Genomic DNA, 18,797 nt, shown 5'->3' with positions numbered 1-18,797 from the left:
TAAAGGTGCTTCAACTAAGTACTGAGTTACAGGTTTGAATACTTACGCAAAATTGGCAAAGTTGTCACAAATCTGTAAGCAGTAAGCAAATGTTAGTAATATATCATTATGGACAGTATTACAAATGTATGACCCATACCTCACTACCCTCCAGCTCAATTTGAGTCTTGAATCTTGGACAGCAAACCAAAGCTGTTGCCTTCATCATACTTTACACAGCACAGTATGAAGACAATGATACTTTTTAGTATTATCTGCAAGAAATCTATCCTATATTTAAAAAAGGAGAGGAAGGTATTTGTGTATTCTGACTTTTGACTCAGTTGTGGCCCCCTCAAAGAGCAAAACAAAAAAGAGCAGCGGATGAATAATAATCCTTCTGTCTCTCTCAGGGAGTGATTCACTGTATTAGAGTCAGCCACAAGTGCAGTTTCATTGGTAAAGAGCCAAAGGGCCATGGCAGAAAACCCACTGATGTTAAACACAATTCATCACCAGCAGTGTTTGGTCATAGTGCAGTCGTTACAGTTTACATGTAGCGAGGATTAAATGATCCTCACACTCCTCCCATCTCAACCTCCACTAATATTGCAACTCTCAGATAAAAGTCATCTGTATCCAATTTTTCCATTATGTGTACATAGAAATATTAAGTCATTTTCATCTCTCTCCAGATATTTCATGTGTGGGGCTTGAAGCATTTGGTTCTCATTTGGGGCTGAGGAAGCAATTTGGGGCACAGTTTCGTCTCCATGCCGATACGGTTGTTGATGTTGGTGTGTGGCCCCCGGGTGCCGTTGCATTATTACGCAAGTGTGGTTGCAAAGTCTGGGGTTGACGGTGTTTTGAATGACAACACGATTTATATACAGCTTTCACAGATAAGAGCTATTACACAAATACCCACACTTGCTGGATGGTGACGCAAGATAAAGAAAGTCTTGTTTTGATCTTTTGGGTTTTTTTCCTTTTTGATTAGTTTTTCTGGTAACACTTTACAAAAAAAAAAAAGTTTGTTTCAGAAATGAAAATTCTGTCCTTTTTTCTCACCCTCATGTCATTTCAAACTAGTTTGACTTTTTTCTGTGGAACACAGAAGACGATATATTGAAGAATATTTCAGCTGCACATTACGAAAGTCACCTAAATTCACAAGTCACTTAAATCACTTCAGTTTTCATCTGTTCCTCATACTGTACAAAGTGATTGTGAATTTATTTATATTAGGTTTTGGATCCCATTGACTTTCATTATATGGACGACAACAGCTAAAACGGTCTTCAAAATATCTTCTTTTATGTTCTGTAAAACAAAGAAACCATGATGGTAAGTAAATAATGCTAGAATTACAATAAACTTCACATTAATGTTAATTTATACAACTTGAAATGCTCAAAATCTTTTAGTTTATGTAGAAAATATGAACCCAGATTAATAAATGCTCTAAAAGTATTATTCATTATCAGTCCCTGATACCTAAAGTATTAACTAATGTCAACAAATTTTATTTTATTGTAAAAGCAGTTTTTGAAGAAGCACAATACAAAGGCATGTTTCTGTATATTGGCAAACACAAATGTGTGGGTGCATATCTGAATAAATTCATATGATATATGTATGCATAAACATACATTCATAGACTTATGTATTACGTAAGAATACACACATACACTATAATGTGTGGATGTGTGTATTTGAGTGTTGGTTTTTGTTGGCACACAATCATGACTGAGCAGTTTCATTATATGTGGTATAATTTTATGGCTATAGATTTCAGCGCTGGAGACTCTCCAGTGTTTCCAGCCATAAATACTGAGCTCGCCCTCCCTCTTTAGCTAAATATACAGCCACCCCAGTGCTGTCATCAAAATAGAGTTGGCGACTCAGCAAAATTAAATGCTTTTTATTGATACTGGCAGCCATATTTAATGCTGTATATTTAAACCCTCGTGTGGCAAATTGGCCAGCTGTTGGGGTGGGATTAAAGTAAGACCCGACCTCACAAATGTGGAGATTTCAGCCTGTGGAAAAGGTTTGCCAAGGAAACAGAATCTCAGGTGCAGGTGTCAGACTGTATTATTTGAACTAACTTATATATATATTTTTTTTTATTAGACCATCAATGCAACAAAGAACCCAAAATGATATTCAGAATCTCAGAAAATTATTTTGCCTATGTAAAGGTCATCAAAGCTCACCTTGTTTGCCTGCAGAAAAATTTGTTAAATTAATTTAATGTATGTAAAATATTATGTACCTACTATTTGTACACTGTACAAAGTGATAAGTTGACTTAACTTAAAAAAATTGAGGAAACCCCTTGCCTTAAAATTATTAAGTAAATAATAATTTAAAAAAAACAAGTTAAGTGAATTGTCAAATGTCAATATCAGGAATTGGATTTCTACTAGTAACAATGGCTATTTTTGATATCAGCAATTACATTTCCACTAGTTAAAATGCCAATTCTTGACATCACAAATTAAATAGTAAAAACTGTAATTCTATTTTCACTAGTTAAATGTCACCATGGGCTGCCATTCAAAATCAATTGTTGATATCAAGAATTAATTTCGTACTAGTTGAAATTCCAATTTCACATATCAGAAATACAATTCTTACTAGTAAAAATGTCTATTCCTGATATCAACAATTAAATTCTGGATATCAACTATTTAATTGCCACTAGTGACAATGTTCATTTCTGATATCTGAAAATGTATTTCTGATATCAACAATTGGGAGGGTAATTTCTGATATCTAAAATGACTTTTGTTTCTAATAACAATCACATTCATGATATCAGAAATGAACGTTGTCACTTCTTGATATAAAGAATAGACTTTTTTACTAGTAAGAATTGCATTTCTGATATGTGAAATTGGAATTTCAACTATTAAGAAATTAATTATTGATATCAACAATTGATTTTGAATGGCAGCCTATGGTGACATTTAACTAGTGAAAATAGAATTACAGATATCAAGAATTATAGTTTTTACTAGTTCAAATTTAATAGTTGATATCAAGAATTAACATTGTTACTAGTAGAAATGTAATTCCTGATATCAAGAATTAACATTTTAACAAATAAAAACTGAATTGTTGATATCAAGAATTCATATCCTGAGAATGAATACAATTAAAAAAAGACTTACCATAAGTATTTAAGGCTCTTGCTTCAGTGACTAAAACATCCCGGACGAGTCCCCAGTTTTATGTCTTTATATAACATATTATTTATAGGGATGTGCCCGAATAGCGAATCTGTATTTGGAAAGGCACAGAAAACGAATAATGCGTTCTATGGAGCCCCAAAAGGGACATGGATAGCCGCTTACTAACAGTAGCCTAGTACATAAAATTTCACTTACCACATAAACGAGTAGCATCTGCCTGCAAAACCGGAGGCTGCATTTTCAGGAACGCAGTCCTAGGACCGCATTTCTAGGACCCTAGGTTTTTAGTGACAATGCCACCTACGAATTAGAGCCTCCGGTACTGCAGATGGATAATATTAACATAAACAGAGAGAGGCAAGGAGAGATGACCAATAGGATGATGTCGAATAATTTGTAGATCCTGAGCACTACTGACAAACATCTAATCTTGTGAAATGTACACTGTAAAAAAAAATCTGTCAAATTCACGGTAAAATACTGGCAGCTGTGGTTGCCAGAATTCTACAGTATAAAATACAGTAGCAACATTTTAGGTTTTATGGTTTTAACTTAAATTTACAGTTAAATACCGTAATTTCTTTAGCTGATATAATCTTAATATACCAACCTATTAAAGTACTGAAATCTGTTTTGTTCTTTTGAATTACACTGATAACCACCAATTGCAGGTGATGATGAGAAAGTCACATGATGAGCCAAAGCCCATCACAAGCAACTTTTAAACAATAGCATTTACAGAAGGTGCACAGTGTCATTCACACAAGCACTAAACACCATCATGGTGAGACTCCTTAAAATGAAATATGCTATAAACATTAATTTAACAACATTAGATGTAACATACAACCCTAATAAACATAACTGATAAGAAAAAACTAAGAAGAAACATAGTTATTTCAAAGAAAAAACGTCAAATTCAAACAGAATTTGAAATGAAACGCAGGGAATTCTGGGAACATCAGTTTACGGTTTTTCCCTGTAAATTTTACAGGAAGTTTCCGTTAACCATGTAACAGGTTTTTACCGTAGCATTTTCACAGTTTTTTACCGTTAAATCACGATCATTTTTTACAGTGTATGGCAAGTAGTGCCGCTCCTTAGTAGATTAGACTGCATGTGATCGCAAATCTCAAAAGTGAAAGTATAAAGCAAACGCGCATTCTTAAGTGATTTCAATGTCCCGCATATTAATAACGGCTCCCTGAAAGCACTGAAATATATTTTTCTTATATATATCGTATTTATTCCCTTTATGGTTGCCATAGTATACATCATTACCTTTCCAAATACCGGATTCGGATTCGGCCACATCCCAATTGGCTACTCCACTTGACTATTTAAAGTGGTTCAATGGTGAATATCAACAATGGGCCTCATCCTCAGACTCAACCCTTCTCTCCACATCACCTAAACCCAAAATAAACTCTGATGATCTACACTGACTCATTGTTGATTAAGACTCAAAGGCTGTTCCGTATCAAGTGAATCCCTCCTAGTATATTTTTTTTTTGTATCCTATTGTGATTTGGTCATCAAGATCTCAAACTGGAAAAAATAAAGTTGATAAACAATTTGACAAATGACATTATGACTCCTCTGTCAAGCTCCTGAAGTTTGCAGACGACACCACACTGATCGGCCTAATTCCAGGACGGTGATGAGTCTGTTTACAGACAAGAGGTTAAGGAGCTGGCTGTCTGGTGCAGTCTTAACAGCCTGGAGCATAACACGCTCAAAACTGTGGAGATGATCGTGGACTTCAGGAGAAACCCCCCTGCTCTCCCCCCACTAACCATCATGAACAGCACTGTAACAACAGTGGAGTCATTCAGATTCCTGGGCAGCACCATCTCTCTATTCACCCTTTATTGTAAAAAAGGCCCAGCAGAGGTTGTACTTTCTTCGCCAGCTGAGGAAGTTCAACCTGCCACATGAGCTGCTGAAATAGTTCTACTCCGCCATCATTGGTTCATTGGTTCGCTACCAAATCTGACCTCAGAAGACTACGGAGGGTAGTCCGTACTGCTGAGCGAATCATTGGTACAACCCTCCACAGTCTCCAAGAGCTGTACTTATCCAGAGTGAGCAAAAGGGCTGGCAAAATCACTCTGGACCCCTCACATCCAGCACACTCCCTCTTTGAACTGTTGCTGTCTGGTCGACGCTACAGAGCTCTGAGCACCAGAACGACCAGACACAGGAACAGTTTCTTCCCTCAGGCAATCCATCTCATGAACATTTGAACTCTTAACAATAAACATGAAACACACAACACTATCATACTTTTTATTTTTATTTTTTATTTAGCCCACATACTTATTACATTTCAAATTTGCACCTAACATACCTGTACATACTGAATTGTCTATTTTGTATATTGTGTTTGTGCTATTTTGCATATTGTCCATTTTGTATATTTTTACATTATTATTATTATTTATTTTTTATTTTTTTTTAATTATTATTATTATCTGTGTCCTGTCCTGTCGCTGTCATTCTGTCGCACTGTGGAGCTACTGTCACTAAAACAAATTCCTCTTATGTGCAAACATACCTGGCAATAAAGCTAATTCTGATTCTGATTCTGATTACAAGTAATATTATTCTGGAAAACTATTTTCATGGAAACGTCCCATAAATGACAGTCAGTCGATCAAGCAGACTGACAGTCTGGGCTCTTCCTGAGAAGGTGATGTCATACTCTATGTTCATTGCCCCACACTGGACAGTGTTGGCCAGTTTGAAAATTATGTCACAACTTTACAACTCACTAAGGACTGTTCCTTTTTTTTAAAATAAGAAATGTTATTACTGCTTTATATTATTATTCTTTTTTTTATTGACTCTGATGCTGTCCAGTCAAATTTGGCAAAAGGCCAATATTGTCTATGTTAAAAGTAATTATAGGGTTATTCCACCCCAAAATGAAAATTGTGTCATTAATCACTTAGTCCCATGTCGTTCCAAACCCGTAAAAGCTTCATTCATCTTCGGAACACAATTTAAGTTATTTTGGATGAAAACCAGGAGGCTTGTGACTGTCCCATTGACTGACAATGCCTTTCATACTTTTCTGGGCCTTGAAAGTATAATTTTCAGTGGTTCAACCGTAACGTTATGAAACTACGAGAATACTTTTTGTGTACGCAAAGAAAAAAAAAGTTGATGGATGTAATAATGAATATAGCAGTCGTCATTTACTCCCGACATCTGAGACGCTGAACACTTAACGCTATTTTCATTTTGAAGGGAATGCGCCGATCCCCGATCTACAGGTCCTTCTCAAAAAATTAGCATATTGTGATAAAGTTCATTATTTTCTGTAATGTACTGATAAACATTAGACTTTCATATATTTTAGATTCATTACAACACAACTGAAGTAGTTCAAGCCTTTTATTGTTTTAATATTGATGATTTTGGCATACAGCTCATGAAAACCCAAAATTCCTATCTCAAAAAATTAGCATATTTCATCCGACCAATAAAAGAAAAGTGTTTTTAATACAAAAAAAGTCAACCTTCAAATAATTATGTTCAGTTATGCACTCAATACTTGGTCGGGAATCCTTTTGCAGAAATGACTGCTTCAATGCGGCGTGGCATGGAGGCAATCAGCCTGTGGCACTGCTGAGGTGTTATGGAGGCCCAGGATGCTTCGATAGCGGCCTTCAGCTCATCCAGAGTGTTGGGTCTTGCGTCTCTCAACTTTCTCTTCACAATATCCCACAGATTCTCTATGGGGTTCAGGTCAGGAGAGTTGGCAGGCCAATTGAGCACAGTAATACCATGGTCAGTAAACCATTTACCAGTGGTTTTGGCACTGTGAGCAGGTGCCAGGTCGTGCTGAAAAATGAAATCTTCATCTCCATAAAGCTTTTCAGCAGATGGAAGCATGAAGTGCTCCAAAATCTCCTGATAGCTAGCTGCATTGACCCTGCCCTTGATAAAACACAGTGGACCAACACCAGCATCACTGACTGTGGGTACTTGACACTGGACTTCAGGCATTTTGGCATTTCCCTCTCCCCAGTCTTCCTCCAGACTCTGGCACCTTGATTTCCGAATGACATGCAAAATTTGCTTTCATCCGAAAAAAGTACTTTGGACCACTGAGCAACAGTCCAGTGCTGCTTCTCTGTAGCCCAGGTCAGGCGCTTCTGCCGCTGTTTCTGGTTCAAAAGTGGCTTGACCTGGGGAATGCGGCACCTGTAGCCCATTTCCTGCACACGCCTGTACACGGTGGCTCTGGATGTTTCTACTCCAGACTCAGTCCACTGCTGGTCCCGCAGGTCCGCAGGTCCCCCAAGGTCTGGAATCGGTCCTTCTCCACAATCTTCCTCAGGGTCCGGTCACCTCTTCTCGTTGTGCTGCGTTTTCTGCCACACTTTTTCCTTCCCACAGACTTCCCACTGAGGTGCCTTGATACAGCACTCTGGGAACAGCCTATTCGTTCAGAAATTTCTTTCTGTGTCTTACCCTCTTGCTTGAGGGTGTCAATGATGGCCTTCTGGACAGCAGTCAGGTCGGCAGTCTTACCCATGATTGCGGTTTTGAGTAATGAACCAGGCTGGGAGTTTTTAAAAGCCTCAGGAATCTTTTGCAGGTGTTTACAGTTAATTAGTTGATTCAGATGATTAGGTTAATAGCTCGTTTAGAGAACCTTTTCATGATATGCTAATTTTTTGAGATAGGAATTTTGGGTTTTCATGAGCTGTATGCCAAAATCATCAATATTAAAACAATAAAAGGCTTGAACTACTTCAGTTGTGTTGTAATGAATCTAAAATATATGAAAGTCTAATGTTTATCAGTACATTACAGAAAATAATGAACTTTATCACAATATGCTAATTTTTTGAGAAGGACCTGTACATAAATGCATCTATGCTCACCCGAATCATTCATGATCCAGCTTTATCTACAGAAGAAGTGAGTACAAGGGTTTTTGTGAATCTTTGCAAATCGTCTTTCCTAATAATGTGCTAGTGTAGTACTCCATAGATATATCTAGATGCCTCATTATCGACTGTTTCTATGAGCCGCGAAGTGTAAGCCATCTGCCATTTTTGGAACGGTCTGCGAATCTTTCAGTGCATTGACTGTGTCTACAACAGCAAGTTATACACTTGTATATCTTTGAATATTCATTGATTATAATGGTGAACGCGAGATGGCTGACGAGTCAACGTCTGGAGCTGTCGAATAGGCAATCTACACATATCTATGGTCTGCTCATCACTCAACGGAAGAGAGGGGCGGAGTCAGCAGAGCTCATTAGCATTTAAAGCAACATAAACTAGAACAGCGTGCTGAAAACAGAGCTGATTTTGACAGGGTAAAGGTGTTTTTTACACTACCATTGAGAAATTTTAACCAAAGTATGTTATAGACTTTTCATTAAGACCCTAAAGAATCATATCAACTTGTGGAAAATGGGCATCTGATGACCCCTTTAAATTGTGTTCCGAAGACGATTATGTATTATATGTATGCATTAATATGCACATTTCAATATGTTCATAGGTGTGGGTGCCATATCTCCACATGGTCTATATCAAGTAATGAACCCATTGTTGAACAGTATGGCAACTAAACAGTACTAACACAGGATAACAATACTTTTATAGAGGCAAACTACATAGCAATCAGGCAGACAATGTTTCATGGAAACAGACGAAAAAACAGAACAAAAAAAAGTGTATTGTGTAAGAAATGTCCTGGTTGACCCTCTCCATTAGCAGACACAATATGGGGCTCAGTTTATACTTTTAAATGAGCACAAAAACACACTCCCGAAAGATTACAAGAATTTATTTGGTATATACAGAGCATACATATAGCATGCATATTTACAGCACATTGTATTTACAAACACTAAACGGTTTCACATACCATTGGAGGAACAAAACACAAAAATTGCCACAAATGGTGTATAGTTTCAGAGCAAGTCTAATTCTGAAAGGTTCACATTTACATCTTTCAGATTTCCCTCTTTTGTCTGAAAGTCTGATACAGAGTGAACTGTCAAATCTGTAAAGATAAAACCTTTGATGTGATATATTTTATGTAACCTCAATATGTACAGTAAAATATTCTTAATGACAAGACAATGAAACCTTATACACACATAGACACACAAATGAGGTAGATAACAAACAGAAAGACAGCACAATCAATTTCATCATTCAACGTACAGGAAAACCACGAAGTCCAACACAGCGGTTTGAACTCAAATTTTAAAATAAAGAGTTTATCATGAGACAGAGTGTTTACTGGAATGAGAAAAAGGCCTTTTGATAAATAAAACCAATTAGGCCTTTGTTAACTCTACAGCCATTAAATGACCCTTGATTACACCTAGCAGAGATTCAAACTCTGTTAGACATGACAGCATTGTTTTAAACATTCCCAAAAGACACAAGACAAGGACTAGGCATATACTCATCCATTTAAACCCACAAACATGATACATCGAGCTTACAGTGTGACCAAACACACACTTGCTAACAGATACTTAAATGGTGAAGAGCTTAAAAGAGAGATAAAAACACTTGCATCACCAAAATATATTTTATATTCCAAATATTATAGTGTTCTCATATAAAATATAGTTGTTAAATATATATCTATAACAAAACATCTTATTTTATATGATTACGTCATAAAAAATAAGAAATGCAGCTTACGTCAGCATTATGGACTATGTTTAGATTTAGAAAAAACACGTCACATTATATAGAAATATGCCCACAAAAATTCACAGTATGCAGATAGAATTATAGGGTGGCTCTATGTATATATATATATATATATATATATCTCTAGAAAAATATAACTTTATACACAAATGAATGTTTAAATTCTTACTCTCTTTCCTCTTACAGGAGACATTTATACAAGTTTAAAATGAAATTAAGGTTTGAAATAAAGTACATTCTAGCAAGCAGCACACAAACAAAAAAGCAACATTAGATACTAAAACCAAAGAACTAGATGCACAGATTTGGCAGATTTTCACATCAGTGGGGATATACTGTGCTTAAAGCAAAGCAAACACCACTTCCCTTCTTGCCTCATTTTATCTCATAATGCATATACTCAAAGGTAAGGCACTTATAATGTTATGACATTCATGTAAAGTTTTGACGGTGGGATTACTCTGGCTTTGCATTCATACATTTCTTGTACTTTACAAGTGTATCTGTATGCATGTTCTACACAAAATCCCAAACTGTTAACTTAACATTCACAGCAGAAATCATGATTTGTTTTGAGAAATGTTGATTTTGTGTTCACTTTAGTGGTAGGTTAGTACCTAAACATACACATCGCAGGGGCTGCTGTAACACAAAAAGACAGGAAAGTAAATGCCCATTCTTTGGCATTAGATTATGTACATCTTTTGTGACTAGGCACATCAAATCCTTTTAAACAAATGCTCATTTTGATTTTTTAATTTAAGGACAAAATATCAAAACATTACAGTCTGCTGTTAGCTGAAATCATTACTTTTTATACTAATGTTGAATAATAATGGCCAGCATTTAAAAATAACATTCTATAAAATCTAGAAGTTCATTTTGAATCATAAAATGCTTATTATAATTATCTGCATTATCTGTACATCAGAATTTAGGTGGGGAAAAAAAACTATTAGACCACTAGAATCTACTCTCTCTTTTTATTTTGCGACTATCTTTTAAAAGGCCAATTCTGGGAAAGCGCTTGTGCATGTATATCTGTAAATTCATTCATATCTGTCTTATTGATTAAATTTATAATTCTAAAATCATCTTCTAAATGGTGTATAATCTTCTGATAAATATATGGTTTTAGTTAAAGCTTTTTATGGAGTTATTTCCACTTTAAATCTATGCATTTCATACAGTATTCACAGAATATACATTATTTTACAATATTCCAAAAACTGTCATATACATTGAAAATGCCTCTGATAAAGGCTTTTACACCCTTTACTCATAGTGTCTGAATCCTGAAGACCAGTCAGAGTTATATAAAAATAGAATACTATTAGATAGAATTAAATGATTTGGGTTTTTAAAAAATCAGATATTGAATCGTTTATTTTGATATTGGCCTATTTATTACAGTTTTCTCTTGTCAAATTTTTGAAATATGTATGCTTGTTTCGGCAAAGCACTGATCTTTGTTTGGGTGAAGACTGAGCCTTTGCGTAACCTCGCAGAGTACTAACTGTTCCTCTAGATCGCCTTCATGCCATAATGACTGCTGTAAACAGCCTTTATTATTTCCACACTAATCTCAACCATATAAGGCAAAATAACACTCTCTTATGGGGTTCGAGAAAAAAGCAACATTTAAAAACTCTTGATTTGGTTATTTCCCTCACCTCTAAACATAGCTTTTTTCATCCATTCGGATATTCAGCCTAAACATTTCAGTTCCAAATAATGAAAATAATAAGACCTCAGGTTATGCTACGAAACAGATTCTTCCACAAATGTACAAAGCATAAAGCCAATGGAAGCATCATCAGTCCAGCTGCTCTATGCATTACTGCTGCTTGAACACGGTGTGCTCTGTGTGCTGCCGATGCTGTGAGCCGCGCTGCTGTTCTCAGACGCCGGCTGGGACTTTGGCACCTGCTGCTTTGGTCCTGTACCACCTGAAGAGGGAGATGGATAAAAAGGACGTTAAAGCTTACAGTGACACATAGAAAAAGACCGTGTTCAGATTCATGACATCTAGAAAACAATGAATCGCACTAAATGTGACTTTCTGTGATTAAGATCTCTCGGAATGACAGAAGCTGTTAAGCCGTGAAAGCATAGCAACCCTTTCAGACAGACAACATTTATTTCAAAAACAGATTTTGTTCTTTTTGCATTAAGTGGTTTGGTTGGTGCACTTAGAGTATATTAATTTTGTGCACTGATTAGCTTCAGAATAGCTTCAGTAGCAGCAGACTGGAAAGTTTGTAACAGATGAGAATGTTTGATATGTACAGTATGTTGCTGTATTTATATTTTAAATAATTTAAGGTAACACTATTTTAAGGTGTCATAAAACAGAGCAATTACCTAGTTAAGTACTTAGTAGTAGTAGTTACAATGTAACTAAGTTATGGAGCAGCCTGTAATTACAGTTTGTAATTCTGTAGATGTTATAAGCAGCTACTTTTACACGAGTCTGTTATATATACTCAAACATACTCAACATACTCAAATACAGCGCGTTTTGGCTCATACCCTGGCAATTTTAACAAGCTATAAAAAATGATCTGTGGGGTATTTTGAGCTAAAACTTCACATACACACTCTGGGGATTTCAGAGACTTATTTTACATCTTGTAAAAAGGAGCATAATAGGTCCCCTTTAAGGAAACATGCATTGCTGTATTTGAATTTAGCCAAAAAAGGCATCTAAGGAGGTTGTATACTCAGTTTTGAAACAAGACTTAACGTCTGTCTCATTCTTCTTTCTTTGTCTTCACTGATTATTGTTCTAGATGGATATAAACATTCCTCTATCAGAGGCCTCAACTCTGAGGCAGAGCGGTAAGTAAGAATGCATGTAATTAATCTTGTAGAGAGCTTGCGCATGACTTTGACTAAAACACCAATATTAATAAGCACTCTGCTCTCCTACACTACATACATTTTAAATCTCTGTAAAAACTTCTGTAAATTAATTCCACCAACCCACTATTGTAAAATGTAAGTGTGTTTATATATGTGTGTGTTTCTCTTCTCAGCTCAACTGGACGTGTGTCTACTTCCCTGTTTTAGGCCCCTCTGCTGCTAATATGTGCCAGGGATGTGCTGCCAAGAGCTCCAGCTAAAAACAGCCTATTTCCTCACCCAGCGCTGTGTACTAGACTGGCTTATCTGCCTCTGTACACCTATCTTTTACAACCAATCATCTTGCGAACGTATACAGTGACAACACGCAGACTAACAACATATGTTGGTTATTTAATTATTTCAAACAATACCCCAAACAGAGATGCATTTTAAAGAGTTTGATGGCAGCTTGTTGACCTCTTCCACTCGACTGTGTCATTTCATTGTGTAACTCCTACTCTGTGCACAGGGGCAACGTCCTTAACCTATCAATTGTGCTCTACGACAGGGATGGTGACAGGATCACAGCTGTTTTCTAACAGACTCCTGCAACATTCCACATGTAGCTTTCCCTAAAATAGAAGTATCCCTAATGTATGGAGCAATGTATGTTTTACAATTATGTACTCATAATCTTGCATTCATTACACATTATTCTTTTAGTGTAAAAGAGTGAAGGATGTACATTAAGTGTGAATTTAATGTTTTACTATACTATACTATTAAACTATACTATACTAGTGTTGTTACTGTTAAGTAAAACTATATTCTATTCAAAATAAATGAACTAAACTAAAGCTAAAATAAAGTAAATAAAGTATGAAATATTTAAGACAGTTTTAAATAAAATAAAATAAGTACTAATAAAAAAGTACTAAAGCTAAAACTGAAACAAAAACAAAAACTATTAACAATGACAAAACCACATAATATCAGTAAAAAATAAAAATTGAAAATATAAAAATAAAAGCTATTTTAAAATATTAATAAATAGTATAATACAATATAGATAATACTAAGTACAATGCTATTTATGCTACACTAGGGGTTTGCAAACTGGAGTCTGGTTGACCCCCAGAAGCAGCAAGAAGGAACGTCTCGGTTATGTAACCCTCGTTCCCTGAAGGAGGGAACGGAGACATAACGTCAGAGTGACTGACGAAAATGGGATCTCGTCCGAGAGCCCAATCACCTTCGAGTGATAACAAAACAAGCCAATGACAGTTGGCGTGCGTGTTTCGTCACATGCACCCCTCCCCGCAGCGCGGGTATAAAAGGAGAGCGCGTGCAAACCAGTGTTAATTTCGTCGACGAAGACGACGACGAAAAATATTCGTCAACGAACCTTTTTTCTGTGACTAAGACGAGACGTTGACGAGCTAAAACTAATATCTGATGATAAAAACTATGACGAAATTTATGCGCGTCTTCATTAACAAGACGAGACGGGACTAAAATGTTATTTGAGGACTACCGGACATTCCAAATACATCCTATAGGCTAAGTTAACTGTCTTGTCTTTCAAAATGTGCATCTCTGTCATTGGAAAAGGGGTGTTTGCATGGCAGCGGTGGACGGATAGGCTACCAAAACGCGAACTAGCGATCTGAAACAATGGTCTCAGCACCCGAAGGGTTAGGGAGTGGGTGACCAGACGTCCCTTTTTTCCCGGGAGTCACAATTCATTGTCGATTAACTTAAAGTCAGTGATGGTGCGATAGGCGGAAACGCGCTGATAGAAGTGCTCTCTCTCGCGCACGCTCCACTTCTTCAGTTCTCATACAGCGCGCGATCAGTTCTCAGTGCTCAAATACACACACAGCAGTCCAAATGTCTCTCATGTAGAGTATCTCACGGAAATACAGTCCGTTATGGTTTAAGTGAGCTTAAAAAGGTGGGTGAAAACTGAATGTATGTCAGTAGGCTATTACATGCATACCTTCCGTCTTAAATGGACAGCATTCCTAATTATCTGTGTCATAAATGTTAACCAACAAAAGATGTTAAATAAATGTATACTTGTTAAGTAAACCTACTGTATCTGAAAAATAAAAAATTTAATTTATATTTCTACCAAAAATTGAAAATTTATTCCAGTTTTTCCAAATTCAATCCTTGATTCAAATTTCTCATAACTAAGCTTAATTGATTTGGTCTAAAGAGAGAAGTATTGATGACTATTTTTGTTAGAATACTACATATAAAACAGCTACCAAAATAAATGTTGGTAACTGCAGTTTGACAAAGTAATGACTAAAAGTTGACAAAAAAGCAATGACTTTTCGTCGACTAAAACTAGACTAAAACTATGAAAGACTCAAATGACTAAAATGTGACTAAGACTATTAAGCATTTTCGTCTCAAGATAAAGACTAAGACTAAATAAAAAATGCCTGCCAAAATTAACACTGGTGCGCAAACACATCAGTTTTTTGCTGAGGAGCCGAGACTATGTGCTCCAGCCGTACAGCGGTGGTACAGCAACTGTGGCGACGGGACATTACGTCTCCGTTACCTCCTTCAGGGAACGAGGGTTATAACGTAACCGAGACGTTCCCTTTCAGTCAGTCACGTTCGACGTAACGTCAGAGTGACTGACGAAAATGGGATCCCTATGAAAACGCCACTATTGCTGACCACCTCCAGTGCCCAGCGGAAGCCGGCAAGTCCCCCCACACCAGTTGGGACGGAAGATAGGACAGGGCTTAGGCAGAGATGACAGCCACTGCTGTTCCGTACAGTGGGTATGGATAACACTAGGAAAGTGTAGGGGAACGCTACGGAAGCCACATCCTGCGTAAAGGAGGTACCATGTAGAGATTACACATATGAACTGGCCAAGGGCAGTACTACATATGGAAGTCTCTGAGGTAGACTCAGCCAGCCTAGGGTGAGATCAATACACAGCAGAGACGAAAGAATGTCTATGCCTCCCCTCTATCACCGTGAGGGGAGCCGTACCGTGGAAGAATACACATGTGGGATCACCCGAAGGGGAATCACTACACACGGGCACCTAGCCCAGCACAAGGGCTAACCTTGGGCAAACACACGAGTGCTGGACCTGGCGTCTGGTGCTCCCCCACGCCTGACTGCCGAGGGTGCGGGAAGAACTTCAACAGGGTTCGCCACGGGGAACTGAACTGAGAAGCAATAAAGCGCACGTATCCGGTCCGTAGAGGGAAATGGCGCAGCAAACGTGATTGACACCGAGCAGGCAACGCCACTCTTCCTAACGGAGGCAGCACAGCCGAATCGTCATCCCCCGAGCCTAGTTTGCCCTCTGATGCAGCGATAGACATCCTGTCATCCGCTGGTGCTCCGAACGAGATGCTGGGCCCCGCCCTGTCCCAGGATCCCGCGAACTCGTCCGGGAACACCAGATGGTGCGATGCGCTTGAGGAGTGAGAGGCCTGCGGAGACGCACTCGACGGGGAAGCTCTCACTGTTATCCTCAAGTCACCCTGACCATGAGCCAAAGTAGCCCTCCGAGAACCAGAGGAGCTAGAAAGGAGCATGGCAAGGGGGATACCCCCCCCCCCCCCCCTTTGACGAGGAGGTATCTGGAGCGCAGCATCGCGATGGTCATGTTGCCGCAATGAGAACATGACTCATCCGCGAGTGATGCTTCAGCGTGCTGATAGCCCAAGCACGAGACACAGTGACCATGACTGTCAGATGAAGCCAGGAAACGACCACATCCAGAAACACACGAGCGGGAAGCCATCTTTAAAAAGACGCCCATCACTCGTGGAGCTCTTTTAGATATTGCTCTTTTAGAAAAAACACTCTTTTAGAGAAGCGCTGAAGCGTACAGGGGAGGTTGCGGCGCAACCGCAGTTTGATAGGCTGCAGCACGCCGAGAGAGAAGCAGCAGCACTGGATCGGCAACACCCGCTGATGCGCCGTAACACCAACGCCGAGACTTGCTGTCTGGGAACACTCTCGGAGGTTTGCTGAAAAGGCTAGGCTCCGAAGCGAAAAGCTGATGTGCGTTTGCACACGCTCTCCTTTTATACCCGTGCTGCGGGGAGGGGTGCGCGTGGCGAAAGACGCACGCCAACTGTCATTGGCTTGTTTTGTTAACACTCAAAGGTGATTGGGCTCTCGGGCAAGATCCCATTTTCGTCAGTCACTCTGACGTTATGTCGAACGTTACTGACTCAAAGGGAAGGTTTACAATGAAAAAACGAAAAGAAAATATGTAAAACTAAATTTGAAATTATTTTTTGGATACATTTAGAACTACTCAAATGGTTAGAAGAAATATGCTGTTAATGAACAAAATTAGAGTAAATTATTTCCAAATAATATTTTAATCACATTTTGGCTTTACAACGAAAATACAAAAGCCACATATATAATTTTTTTCAAACATGTTTTCCTCATAACATCACATTATCTAAATTAGGGGTTCTTGGCAACTAAAAGTATGTAACCCTTGTACTGCACTACACTACAAAACATGGACTATTATTTGTCCTAGAGAAAGTCAAAATTAACAGGGAAAAACAGACGATAATTCTGCGGGTCTAACTGACAGAGAGAGAAAGAGGATTTTGACTTTCATCTGGCATTTTCTTGCACCTCCCAGGGAGGGGGGATTTTTCATCTTTTAGCATTTTTTTTTCATCTGACACGAGCCAATAATTTAGGCTTTTCCAAACAGGAAAAGCACTTGGGGTTAACATCAGTATCAAAAAATGATTCCAAATAGGGCTATTTTAGCAATATGATTGAATACTTTACAATACCGTGGTTTAACAAGCTTTTGGCTTGTATGAAGTAATCAGTGCCATTATGAGAAACACATAGTTGGAATGATCAGAGCTTACACCACAACTCATTTCTTTTTTTTTTTTTAGGGAAGTGGTGTGTGGCCAAGTATGGTGACCCCATACTTGGAATTTGTGCTCAGCATTTAACCCATCCAAGTGTACACACAGAAGTGAACATACACCCGGAGCAGTGGGCAGCCAATGCTGCGGCGCCCGGGGAGCAGTTGGGAATTCGGTGCCTTGCTCAAGGGTCTCACCTCAGTCGTGGTATTGAGGGTGGAGAGAGTACTGGTTATTCACTCCCCCACCTACCATCCCTGCCGGACCTGAGACTCGAACCCACAACCTTGAGGTTACAAGTCTAACTCTCTATCCATTAGACCACGACTGCCCCTTTCAACATTTTACACCTGTTTCTGACAAGATCATGGTTTTGACCTTAAATGAACTTAAAGGTTAGTCAAATTCAAAAGTGTCACCCTGATCTGAGATGCCAGTATAAACAGGCAAATAATAATAAACTAGTTCTCTGGGGTTACCTGATCTGAAATCTTCAGTCCCATTTAACAACAGTGAGCAGAAACACAGCTGGATAATGTCATCTCAACTGAATACCACAGGCAATATTAATAAAAATTACACTGATTTATGTTTCTGAAAAAAATCTGGAATAAAAATGAAAGCTAATAAAATCTAAACATGACTCCTTTTATGTCAAGACATGGATATATCCAAGATATACATGTTCTAAAAACCCAAAAATAGATCAAATCCAGAATGGCTTTGATCCTCAGTCAACATACTGATACTCATCGGCTTACACAACTGCAGATTCTGGAACAGTGAATCCCTTCAATCATGTGCCATGAAACGGTAGCAGATCAACGGCACTGAGGACAGAAACCAGGGGCCGGACTTGCGGGAATGCAAAAGGGCGGAAACGGGGGCTAAGAAAGCGCATGCGCATCCTCTGGAGGGTCAACAGAGGTCGACGGCCTGGCGACAACAGGGCAATGCAGGGAGGAGGGGCGGGTGATCATTCAGAGGGAGGATTGTATATGTATTTTCCTGTGAGGCCTGGAGACACCCTCACAGCGGACAGGGGGAATTTCCAGTCCCCTTCGGGCTATTGTACCCAAAATACTGCCGACCATCCAGCAGTCCCCCCCCCCCCCAATGCCTGAAAGAACGGAAAAGACAGATGCGCTTCTGCTGACGAACGGGATATA

At 38.4% G+C, this 18,797-nt stretch overlaps 1 protein-coding gene across 1 annotated transcript in view; it reads right to left on the bottom strand.

The window, feature by feature from the left end:
* Positions 1–10,873: 10,873 nt before the first annotated feature.
* Positions 10,874–18,797, bottom strand: part of LOC306878698 (transforming growth factor beta receptor type 3-like) — a 137,128-nt gene continuing 129,204 nt past the window's right edge. The window contains exon 16 of the mRNA XM_079431190.1: positions 10,874–11,832. Within this exon, the coding sequence (XP_079287316.1) occupies positions 11,714–11,832 (119 nt within the window). The 3' untranslated portion in view covers positions 10,874–11,713. The remainder of the gene's footprint in view (positions 11,833–18,797) is intronic.

The sequence above is a fragment of the Barbus barbus genome (assembly GCF_936440315.1).
Source record: "Barbus barbus genome assembly, chromosome: 13".
NCBI classification, from domain to species: Eukaryota; Metazoa; Chordata; class Actinopteri; order Cypriniformes; family Cyprinidae; genus Barbus; species Barbus barbus.
This window is presented reverse-complemented; position numbering and strand designations above follow the sequence as displayed.